The 10,941-nt window shown below is 27.4% G+C and overlaps 4 protein-coding genes across 10 annotated transcripts; 2 read left to right on the top strand and 2 right to left on the bottom strand.

The window, feature by feature from the left end:
• Positions 1-2,344: 2,344 nt before the first annotated feature.
• On the bottom strand, positions 2,345-5,805 carry LOC116431043 (uncharacterized). Of its 2 annotated transcripts, XR_004235848.2 has the most exons (6): positions 5,496-5,805; positions 4,326-4,811; positions 4,131-4,245; positions 3,404-3,550; positions 3,120-3,325; positions 2,345-3,008 (listed from the first exon to the last, which is right to left on the bottom strand). XR_004235848.2 is itself a non-coding variant. In XM_031985935.2 (5 exons), the coding sequence occupies exons 1-5, from the start codon at positions 5,574-5,576 to the stop codon at positions 3,207-3,209; spliced, it is 948 nt and encodes a 315-aa protein (XP_031841795.1). In that variant the 5' UTR covers positions 5,577-5,805; the 3' UTR covers positions 2,345-3,206. The 2 variants fall into 2 exon arrangements, 1 of the variants encoding a protein (XP_031841795.1); XM_031985935.2 differs by having other exon boundaries at positions 2,345-3,325.
• Positions 5,806-6,049: 244 nt separating this feature from the next.
• LOC116431045 (U11/U12 small nuclear ribonucleoprotein 25 kDa protein) lies at positions 6,050-6,788 on the top strand. The gene is made up of 2 exons (XM_031985937.2): positions 6,050-6,331; positions 6,466-6,788. The coding sequence occupies exons 1-2, from the start codon at positions 6,050-6,052 to the stop codon at positions 6,718-6,720; spliced, it is 537 nt and encodes a 178-aa protein (XP_031841797.1). The 3' UTR covers positions 6,721-6,788.
• Positions 6,789-6,811: 23 nt separating this feature from the next.
• On the bottom strand, positions 6,812-8,101 carry LOC116431044 (distal membrane arm assembly component 2). The gene has a single exon (XM_031985936.2). It carries the CDS (start codon positions 7,646-7,648, stop codon positions 6,812-6,814), a length of 837 nt encoding a protein of 278 aa, XP_031841796.1. The 5' UTR covers positions 7,649-8,101.
• Positions 8,102-9,431: 1,330 nt separating this feature from the next.
• Dlc90F (dynein light chain 90F) lies at positions 9,432-10,934 on the top strand. Of its 6 annotated transcripts, none has more exons than XM_076367541.1 (4): positions 9,432-9,587; positions 9,911-10,002; positions 10,225-10,390; positions 10,488-10,934. In XM_076367541.1, the coding sequence occupies exons 2-4, from the start codon at positions 9,979-9,981 to the stop codon at positions 10,634-10,636; spliced, it is 339 nt and encodes a 112-aa protein (XP_076223656.1). In that variant the 5' UTR covers positions 9,432-9,587; positions 9,911-9,978; the 3' UTR covers positions 10,637-10,934. The 6 variants fall into 6 exon arrangements, with proteins under 6 accessions (XP_076223656.1, XP_031841801.1, XP_076223657.1 ...); XM_031985941.2 differs by having other exon boundaries at positions 9,460-9,587; positions 9,940-10,002; XM_076367542.1 differs by lacking the exon at positions 9,432-9,587 and adding an exon at positions 9,604-9,807 and having other exon boundaries at positions 9,940-10,002.
• Positions 10,935-10,941: the final 7 nt, after the last annotated feature.

Here is a 10,941-nt window from a genome sequence, read left to right as displayed (position 1 = left end):
TTTCCATTCATAAACGTTTTACTCGAGAATTGTTATCGGCGTGGAAGCTTTGAAATACTTTCAAATATTTCGTATATTCTTACCAATATTCCTTTTTTTATTTAACTACGAATGTTTTCATTTTATACGTATTTTATGTACTGTCGCGGTAAAGAGAGCAGAATTTAATTCATTGTTTATTACAGCGCGTGTAAGGAAGCAAAATAAAAACATTTTCTGAACATGGTGTTCCATTGATGCCTCGATTTGGAAATATATTTCTTATTTTTTCTATTGTAACACTTCTCAAAAATTCCTAAAATACAATGAATACAAAAAATACAAATTTATTTCTTCAATGAATTTTGTTTCTATAGTTTTCTAATTTCTCTTTCATATTATTCATTAATATTGCAAATCTTGAGTTTGTTTTCAAAATTTGTACGAACTTCAGGAAAAAGAATAATGGAATGCAACTTACCATTATTTCCAGAACTAAAATTTGTTTGCTCTTTTTTTAAACAGAAATTATTTTTTTATTATTAACTATTTTTGTATTAACACTTCTATTTTGAGTCGGTTAAATATGTTTCAGAAACAGAAAAAGTAGTTAATTGGTAATTATTATTGTATCTCAGCTATTAAAACTCTCTCGCTTAAAAATGTTAAAACATTCGTAATTACTTTTTTAAAATTTGTAACACCTTAAGATAAAACGAATTAAGATTAGTTTTTATTTTATAGAAAAATACATTTTCATTCACACAACTTTTTATTAACTTCAATTACTTGTTGATTAATTATAATTGTATTAAATTCATAATCTTTTAAAATAATAAGTTATTTAAAAAAATAATAACACATTTTAAATCACATTTGTGGCAGTAATGTAAAACAAATCATTACACCATGTATAAACGTAGACAAAAATCAACGGGTAATAAATAGATACATACATTATTGTAAACAGAAATATTTTATGATTTTTATTCTTACCTTGTACACGAAAAAATAATTTCACTGGGTTTCAGGTTTTGTTAAATTAATAATTAATACAACGAAATGTATTTACTTTACATCATTTATTTCCTTATACTACAGTTAATAGAACATACACTATTATCCATAAACACATATATTTTTTTAATGTATACATACTTTCATTCAGTCTTTTTACCACTAATGTCAGTGTAATGTGGTTTTTATTGATTCTAAAATGAAGTTTAAATTACATGTTCTTTTCTACAATTATAAAATATGCAATTATATAATTAGTTATATCTGACACTTGTTGAACCTTAAGCAACTTTATTACTCTGTTGCAACATTACTTATAGAAAAATTTAAGCAAAAGCATTGAATTATTGCCCACACATTTAAATGTATTAGTGAAGATATAGCAGAGGTATTAGAAAGCCAATATACATATTTTTGAAATATAACTAATATTGTAAAGACAAAACTTAATAATAATATAAAAATATATATTTCAATAACTAAAACAGAACCTATTCTTTAAAACTGAATAATTCGCCTGTAATTTTTGTATTCATACATTTTATATTAACAATGTAACTATATCATTGCTCTGAATTTTTAGTCAATAGCTAAATAAAAAACAATATTAAAATATTTATGTTAATGTTTTGTAAGTTATTTTATAATGAAGGAATGAATTTATAAATGTTTATATGTCTCCTATATAGGATAATTTATAATGGTTATCTCATTACAAGAAGTTATTTTTAACAAAAGAATATCATATAATTATGCTCTAAGAATAATAGATCGACATACAAAAAAATCAGAGAATTAGAAATTAATTTTATTATTGTATCTTTCAAAACACAAGTAAATATTTATTTCATAGTATTTTGTTCATACAGATTTATAAATGTAGTGTAAAATACAAAATATACATTAAATAATAAACATAATTAATATTAAAAAGTGTTGAATAATATTGTAAATTTACATGAATATCTTAAAATAAAAGGATTCCTTTATAATGAAGAAAGTGCTTTTTCAAGTTTCGTATACACGTAGTAAGGTAGCTAAATTGGAAAGGCAGTTTCCAATTTTTCTGTAAAGTATGTAAAGTAATTTTGCGTGTATTTAATAAACTTACATTATAATTGTTAAATACCTAGTTGGATAACTGAATGTCATGCGTATACGTGTTATACAAAACAAATAAACTTGATAAAATAACACTATACCCTTTACTTCTTTTCATTATCTTGAAAGACTTTTAAGTAGAATGCATTGACCCAACTAAAATTTCTAGCAAAAATGTTATAAAATAGAAAGGAAGTTTAATATAGAACCACCTAATCGCATGCTTTAATTTTAAATTCCCACACTATTAATTTGGTCACAGCAACTTTATTATCCATATTTTATCATCTTCGGTACATATTTTAATATTAAACTTCTTTCAATAGATCACATGTATTGTTATACAATATTTACTATTACCTACTAAAAAAAAATCTGCTAATGCATTTATTACTAAAAGGTATTGATACAATATGAACATACTGTAATTGGTCTTCACATAATCATTGACTTTAAATATGCTTATAAAAAAAGTGTTTTGATAAAAATGTTAAAATCCATGATATGCGTGGAATTAGTATTCAACTGGAAAAATCAAGTAAATGCGAGTTTGTACAAGTATGAATAAATCACTTGTGCGATATGTTTTGAGTATACAACGATTTCAACATGTATTTTTATATGTTACTAAAATTGTACATTACAGAATTTTAGCATAAAAAGTAAACAAACATGAAAATCCATTTTTACCTCATTCATAAGCACCATCAATGTTTCAAAGAACTTAACTAAATTTGTGTTAAAACATAATAGACTTGTAATTATATCAGACACGTATATTTGGTCTGTTACTGAATTCAACTCTAATGAAATGTTAAATACATATACATTAATTAATAATACTTTATTGTTAGTACAGCTTTACTGATTCAAAGCTAAAGTATGGAATGACGGGAAGACTTAAGAATATCCTGAAAGTGAATGTATGTTTAAGAGTGAGTAGCTATTGATCGGAAAATCCTTAAAGAAAAAGCAATTAAAGGGAATAAGAATTATTTTCCAGGTATTTACGAAAAATTTACCTAAGTTTGCTGAGTTGGATAATATGTTTATACGTTGATCTACCAGTAGTAAATATTCTATTATGAATGATTATAAATTCCTTTTCTTCATTTTTCTGAACTTTTTTCATATTTATCAACTTCACCTAAGTTCAAAATATTTAGTTCTACAATAGTTTTTCCTGCGAACTGTCCAAATATACCATTTGATATGCTGCGTTTGACAACTGCAATATAAACAAATAGATAAATCATAATAATTATTATTTAACATTTACATGATATTAAATATAATAGCTATTAACCATTTGAATTTACTGTTGTCAACATATATATAGGTAAACCGTGACATTCATGAGCTATATATGTTCCAACAACAGACTCATCAGTGATTGCCGGAAATACTACTCTCATTGTTTCTCTAACAACTTTAGTATCTAGTTTATAATAACCTGCAAAAACAATTATATGAGATAATCAATTAACAAGGGAAGTTTTCATTATAAAATCGATGTTGGAATATTTAAAATAGTTAAAATCAGAGTTTGTATTCCTATCCTATTTGATTTGAATATCCTATTTAATCTAATATCCTAATTAATTTTTAATGTAGTATCAAAATTTTTATATCAAATCAAAATGATTTTAAAACAGGAATATATATTATATCTGATTGTAACTAACAACAATACATAGGATGGATTAAAAACATAAATGTTGTTTCTGCAGATCGAAACGCTTAAAGCGAAAAATATTATAGATTAACATTAATAATAAGTAGTTAAAATTTAACTTAATGTAAACCTATAAAAATAAAATTTCATGTATTTTTAATTTTCTCTGTTCCAAGCATTTTAATCCAACAACATTTATGTTCTCCTCTTCCCCCTAGTTTAATAAAATATATACACACATGTATAAAACATTACATACATATGTTTAGATGTGTATGTAAAGCTATATTGAACATAAATCAATCTTTCTAAAATTAAAATTAAAAATTGGTAATTTCACAAAATATAAGAAACTTACCATTATACATTTTTCTTAGAAGATCATACATATTACGTGGTGGTAAAACTCTTTCACGATTTAATGGCATTACAAAACAGCATTGTCTCTTAATATCAACAATCCCAGTTTTGTTCTATAATAATGCACATAAAAATTTCATACTATTACTTTGTATAAATTTTTTCTCAAAATGTTATAATTTATTTTACGTACAATGTTAAAATCATAGATGAATCTGCCTCTAAGTCCACCACGAAAATCAGGCACATAAATTTTCTCATAATGCTCGTTCTCTAAATCAAATTCAAATCGCTCCTTGAAAAATGAGTTTTTCCTATTGTCATTATCCACATTTTTTTCAGTATTCATTGCATCTTGATTTGCAACTCTTGTTAAACTTTTAAACAAATCAGAGTCTGCTAATAATCCTTGATGAACTGCATTATTGTTATATGGTTTGTTTGAACTATCGTAGGGAATGCTATACCATCCAGTTCTAAATCTGTGCATTTGTGTTCTATATTGTCTATATATGTATAGACCTCCAGTAACACCAATTATTAGAATCATCAATGCAACAAGAAATAATAATGGTATTGGTGTAACATGAAAACGATGTACATTTTTCCTAGAGATAATGCAATGCCCGCCCACATCAGTTTTCTGAACTTGTGCTTCTGGATCTCCCTTTGCATCTTCCTGTTTGACAATATATATTTATTTCTTAATTCTGTGATATAATTTTTCTAATTATTCAATGACACAATAAATATTTTGTATTTATAATAATTTTTATATACATTAAATACTTTGAAAATCCTAAAAACATTTATACACACGTATTCATATATAATTCAAATAATAAACATTTAACTTATTTTCAAATTATTCATTTTAAATTGAAGATATTTTATAAAGCTAATGTATAATATAAATTATTAAATAATATAATAAATGGTATATAAACCCTTTACTTTAAAAATACTTGAATAAAGAAGGTACTTATTTATAAATATTATATAATACAAATTTTTAGAAATATTATTTATTACATATTTAACGTTTATATTATTCAAGATATCGTCAAGTATACATAATCTCACAACTGTGATAACACAGATAGATTATACGCATACAGATCCATGCAACCTATAATTATCAAATATCATATCATATACGCAGTTCTCACAAAGTAAAAAAGATTATTACTGCATATGTAATAAAAAATTTATTTAGCAAATATATTCGATAAAATCAACAATCTGAATGATTAAAACGGTAAATAATTGATGTTTGTTTTGAAAAACAAGCGATATTCAATTTATGAAGCACGCAGGTACATAATGAATTTTTGTATTCAAAAATTTTAAAAATAGTGCTGACCGTTGCATTTTCTTCAACAAACAATGGTTTTTCCATTTTATCCGTCTTCTTTTCGCAAATAGCCTTTGTGATGACCGTCATCTTGGTAAATGTGTTGATTTCAATGCTCTTCGAATTTAAATACTAGTATACCTTCCGAACGATGTAATCAACAATCACCACGCTTCAAGAAATGTTAACGAAAAATAACACAATATGCATGGAAGTACAGCACACTAAAGCTCACCAAATTGCAGAATAAACTGCATACATACAAATGCAACCGAGATTGATCGGTGACAACTGCGCCCTCAATGCACTAATAAATATCGTCTGCGCATGCGTCAAATGTAAGGGAAAATGGTTAAATGCTGCCTAGTCAACTACATATATATATATATATATATATATTTATATAACACATTCAAGTATATGATATTTACTTTTTGTTATCGTATATATACAACCGCATCATATTACAGGAAGCACAACATTGATATTATTGTTATTTGGTATTTTTTTTAATTTCTATCTTCTCTTATCTTACATACCAAACAAAAATAAGCACCAACAAAATGCAAAATATAGTCGAAGACATCAAATCAGAAAATTCAAGAGAGAATGAAAATTTATTTCAAAAGGAAGAAACGTCAAATAAAAATCCAGAATTTGATCATGAGGAACTAATGAAATTAACTAAAGAAGCAATAGATAATATAATTGAAAGTGATCCGCTCTTTCGTGGTTTACCGGCGGATGTGACAATTGAAGAGCTTAAAGCTCAAATGGCAGTTGCACAAGGGCAAGCAATAACTGTATACTTGAATCGCGGAGAACTGCCAAAACTTGGAGTTGTGGTAACATATTTTCTCTAATTTTTGTATTTATTTTTTTTACATTTAAAAGTAATATTTATGTATCATATCTAATATCTTATACATTGAATAATCAATGGAAAAGTTTGATAATATCTCATTTTCCTTACATTCAGGTACCACCTTATAATACTACAGTTTTAGACCTTAAAAAAGCTATTAAACGACATACAACTTTATCATTAAAGAGAGAGAATGTTAAAAGAATAATAAGTTGGAAGCATGTATGGAAAAAATATTATTTATGTTTCGAAAACGTAAAATTAATAGACGATAAAGAAGATATAAAAACTTATGGAATTTCAAATAAAGCAGAATTGTACTATATAAAGAAACGTAGGGAAAAGAACAAATTAGTAAGGAATACTTAGTTATTACAAATAGAATATGTAGTTATTATATATTGATAATACAATGTATTTTTGAATTTATAAACGCACTACAGTATTTTTCTCAAAATTATCAGCTGTCTGCTACAAGACTACTTTCTGGTGTGTGTATTTCACATTTTAAGTATGGGTTTATATCTTCTAACATGAAACAAGTTAACTTAAATGCAGCAGAGTTATAAAAGTCTGTGACAATTAATTTTTTTAGATTTGGCATTTTATATAATGCTACTAATCCTTTTTCTGTCAAATTTATACAATTTGATACATCAAGGTATTCTAGTGAAGGACATTCCATAGCTAACTTGTCTATTGCCCAATCATCAATGGTTTTACATCCTTTGAGACATAGCAACCGAAGTTGAAAAAGATTACATAAGATATTAAGATCTTCAAATTCTATGGGATATGCCTTTAAGTCTAATCCTTCTACAATATATTCAGGATCATAGTTAAATGGCAAACGAATTTGACCTGTTTTGAACCAATCTTTTTTATGATAGAACTTCACTCTTCCACCAAATTTCAAAACAAGTACAGCAGCTGCTATATTGGGTCCAAACTCCGTAGCCTTTTCGTACCAAAATTTATTTATAAATTTCTTCCATTCTTTTACCTTGTGTTGCCACCATGTCTTAAAATAAAATGCTAAAAAATCGTGTTTTTCACGTGCTTTTTGTGGAGTAAATACGTAATCAAATATTGATTTTTCCTCTTTCCTAGGCTCTTCCACCTTATATGCTATATTAGAAAGATCAAAACGTTTTTGATTTATATTGCGTATCAAAAACTTGATGGCAGCATTGTCATTATAGAACGTTCTTACAGTGTTAGAATGTACTTTTTTAAAAAAGGTTATATTTCCTCCTGAAATTTTCGTGAGAGTACAAATCGAACGTTGAATCCACATTTGTGCTTTTAAATGTTTTGGACAATACTCTTAATTTAAATTTGTGTTTATGATGTAATAAATTTATTTATTGTATTATTACTATATTTCAATGTTATGTTAATTCCACTTATTTCCTTGGAGATTTCTTTTCTCCCAGTTGAAATTTGATCCTTTATTTTAAAGATGAACTTTCTTTGCGTATAAGATTAATTCAAAAGTCACTCAAACAATGATTTTGAAAATTTCCGAGAATTAATGCTGTAAAGGATACATATACCGTGGTTATTTTATACATTAAGGGTGTCTAACTTGGTGCCCACGGGTATTCTAGTGATACTCCCCTCACAAAAATTACCCCCTCCATACTACTTTTACCTGTGGATTGAACACTAAATAGAACTGCTACATACCAGTCTCGGACAGCTTCAAGAATAGAAGCAGTGAGGGAACACTGTTGAGGGGCTAAATACCTAAGTACATAAGTACCTTCACTTCGTGACGACAGCAGAGTGGGGGTTGCGACGAGCACGCCGGCTTCCGGCGGCATAGAGGAACTCTTCTGTGCCCAACGCCATTGAATCATCAAAAAGTGAGACACGCAATAGTTTTATTTTACTGCGTACCTAGTTCCTTTTGGTAAGTATGCCTCACGAGGCATATTCGAGGCTACTAAGGAGAGATCGGAGGTAAAAAAGACGCGACACAAATCGCTGTTTGCAATCGATACATAACTCGGATTGAACTAAGGACCGCTGGTGAGCATTGATCTCAACTGCTCAGTGCGGTCACTAGTGACCAAGGGTGGATTTAGGAGTAGGTCACTGGTGGCCAAAGAGATGGCCAGGAAGGACTAGGAAAGCACAGGCGATTTCAGGAGTAGCTACTAATACGCGATAGAAGACTCCAGCCCTCACAGTTTCAGAGTTTGCGACAAACTTGTACTGTCGAGACTGTCCCATTTACAGCTAAGGGTTACCGATGTTAGTCACGATATCGTTGACCTCGCCCCATCGAAAACAATGCTTCGTTTAACCGTTTGCACTGGATGATATGTAGGAACCTTATGTTCACGACGATAATTTAATAAAAGTTTTACTTTTAAAATATTTAAATTACTTTGAATGGAAACATGTATATTTCATACATATCTCGAAAGTGTGGGAGAATTTGAGCTTAATCCGTTGCACAATATACCGTTAACAATTTGTTATATGCATGCGAAACATTTTTATTTCTTCTTTGTATAGAAATATATACTGCATATTTTATTCCGTCATAACAGGTTATGGTTTACCAATGGCTTCTTATTCAACCTACAACTTTAATAAGTTTTTAATAATAAAGAGCGAAATCACAGTTTTTCCGATTTATATTGTACTTTCAGCAAAATGAATTTTAACAAAATGAATTTATTCAAATATCAAAATACAAGTCTCCTTTCATTATTAAAAAAAATATTACATTTTAACGAATTCTTTCTGAAATTTTTAAATAACTGTAAATAATCAAGTATATAATAAATTTTTCATCTTTTTAAGAACTAAATCATTGAAATTTGTTTATTTACTATGTTCTGGGAACCGTTTATTTGATTCTTCTACATTATGTTCATAATTACAAGTGAACAATATTGAAATTATTCTCCTTCTTGTTCAACTGTGTTTGAATTTGTGTCAATTGTTGTTTTAAGTTACTGAATTTTTTATATCCGCAACACTGTACTAATTGTGATTTGAAATTTCAATATTTTTGATTTTTATTCCCATTATTTATAGTGCTGCCATGCAAAACCAGCCTTAGTCGATATGATAAGGCGTGACATGTGACAAAATTTTACATTGCATATTATGTCTATCCTGTACCTTGCTGTGAAACAACGCAGAGTAAGCATGCGCATTTGAAATTGATTGTGGGAGAACGCTAGAGTTCAAGCTCTATAAGGATCCTATCTTCTATGGTATTATTATTAATTAATTTAATGGATATTAATTTTTATTGTTGGTAGCACTGTCAAGTTGTCTGTACTTACTTACTTTTGTAGTGCAAAAGTTGCTGAGAATTTTGTTAGTAGTTTGTGTCAGATATAAAAGTATTGTATTCTAAATTATTTATACCGGTATTTTTTATGATCAAGAATACGTAAGGTATGAAGAAATAGAAGTTATATAGTAGAATATGTATGTACATTTTGTGTCATTTTTTGATTTGTAACTATGATTTGTAAAAGATACAGCAATCGGTATTCATGATATCACTATATTAATTACATTTTGATTGAAGGCATTAATTACTTTTTGGTTGGTGTAAAGATTGTTCGTTCGTGTGTCATTTAACAAAAATTAAACAAGATGATGGAAGATATGCAAGAGGAGGTTAGTAAGCATCTTTTGAATTTTATCACTTTCAGACTGTCACATGAATACTAGATTTGTCTGAAATTTATCTACATATCAACTTATACGTACAATAATTGTAACTAATTTTTTTTAGAATATGTAAATTATTTACTCTATATTAATGAAATATTTTATAATTTACATGTAGTTGAAGAAATTAAGTATAAATATAATTTTACTTACATTTTATTATTTTAGACCCAGTTTGTGGTAGACGATGTGAGCAAAATTATCAAGGAAGCAATTGAAATGTCTATTGGTGGAAATGCTTATCAGCACAATAAAGTAAATCAGTGGACATCTAATGTTGTTGAAGCATGTTTGGGAAATCTTACAAAACTACAAAAGCCATATAAGTATATAGGTGAGATTTGTTCATTAGCGTATGATATTGTGTTTATTTATTAATACTTATTTTTATTATTATTATCTTGTTTTTACACTAATAAAAATATTTTTAGTTACTTGTGTCATTATGCAGAAGAATGGAGCTGGGTTACATACAGCAAGTTCATGTTTTTGGGATAATGCTACTGATGGTAGTTGTACAGTTCGTTGGGAAAATAAGACAATGTACTGCATTGTCTCTGTATTTGGTTTAGCAATTTAATTGAATCTAATACTTAGAAAGCTCTCGTAAACGAAATAAATTAAAAAACGTACTAAAATTTTTTTCGACGTATTACATAATCTGTAGCAAATATGGTGCAGGAAATATGAAATTTATTTCAGATATGCTAGTTCTTTCTTTTTGTCAATATCATGTATCTTTTATATTGCACATATAATATTATCTTCGCACATTAAATATTGTATCTATTAATTAAAACATTTTATTTGTGTATATATATATAAATTAATTATAATTAAGATTTTATATTAAAATCATTTATTTTTGTTATCAGATATTTTTCA

This window comes from Nomia melanderi, chromosome 5, assembly GCF_051020985.1.
Source record: "Nomia melanderi isolate GNS246 chromosome 5, iyNomMela1, whole genome shotgun sequence".
Classification (NCBI taxonomy): Eukaryota; Metazoa; Arthropoda; class Insecta; order Hymenoptera; family Halictidae; genus Nomia; species Nomia melanderi.
The sequence above is the reverse complement of the archived record's forward strand: the minus strand, read 5'-3'. Positions and strand labels throughout refer to the sequence as shown.

Excerpts from the sequence above, each read along its gene's own strand:
- LOC116431044 (XM_031985936.2), bottom strand. The coding sequence starts at position 7,648 with ATGTGGATTCAACGTTCGATTTGTACTCTCACGAAAATTTCAGGAGGA.
- LOC116431043 (XM_031985935.2), bottom strand. The coding sequence starts at position 5,576 with ATGACGGTCATCACAAAGGCTATTTGCGAAAAGAAGACGGATAAAATG. Across the intron at positions 4,812-5,495 it reads TTGTTGAAGAAAATGCAACG|GAAGATGCAAAGGGAGATCC; the intron begins GTCAGCACTATT and ends ATTGTCAAACAG. Across the intron at positions 3,326-3,403 it reads GACAACAGTAAATTCAAATG|TTGTCAAACGCAGCATATCA; the intron begins GTTAATAGCTAT and ends TTTATATTGCAG.
- LOC116431045 (XM_031985937.2), top strand. The coding sequence starts at position 6,050 with ATGCAAAATATAGTCGAAGACATCAAATCAGAAAATTCAAGAGAGAAT. Across the intron at positions 6,332-6,465 it reads TGCCAAAACTTGGAGTTGTG|GTACCACCTTATAATACTAC; the intron begins GTAACATATTTT and ends CCTTACATTCAG.
- Dlc90F (XM_076367541.1), top strand. The coding sequence starts at position 9,979 with ATGATGGAAGATATGCAAGAGGAG. Across the intron at positions 10,003-10,224 it reads TGGAAGATATGCAAGAGGAG|ACCCAGTTTGTGGTAGACGA; the intron begins GTTAGTAAGCAT and ends TTATTATTTTAG. Across the intron at positions 10,391-10,487 it reads AAAGCCATATAAGTATATAG|TTACTTGTGTCATTATGCAG; the intron begins GTGAGATTTGTT and ends AAATATTTTTAG.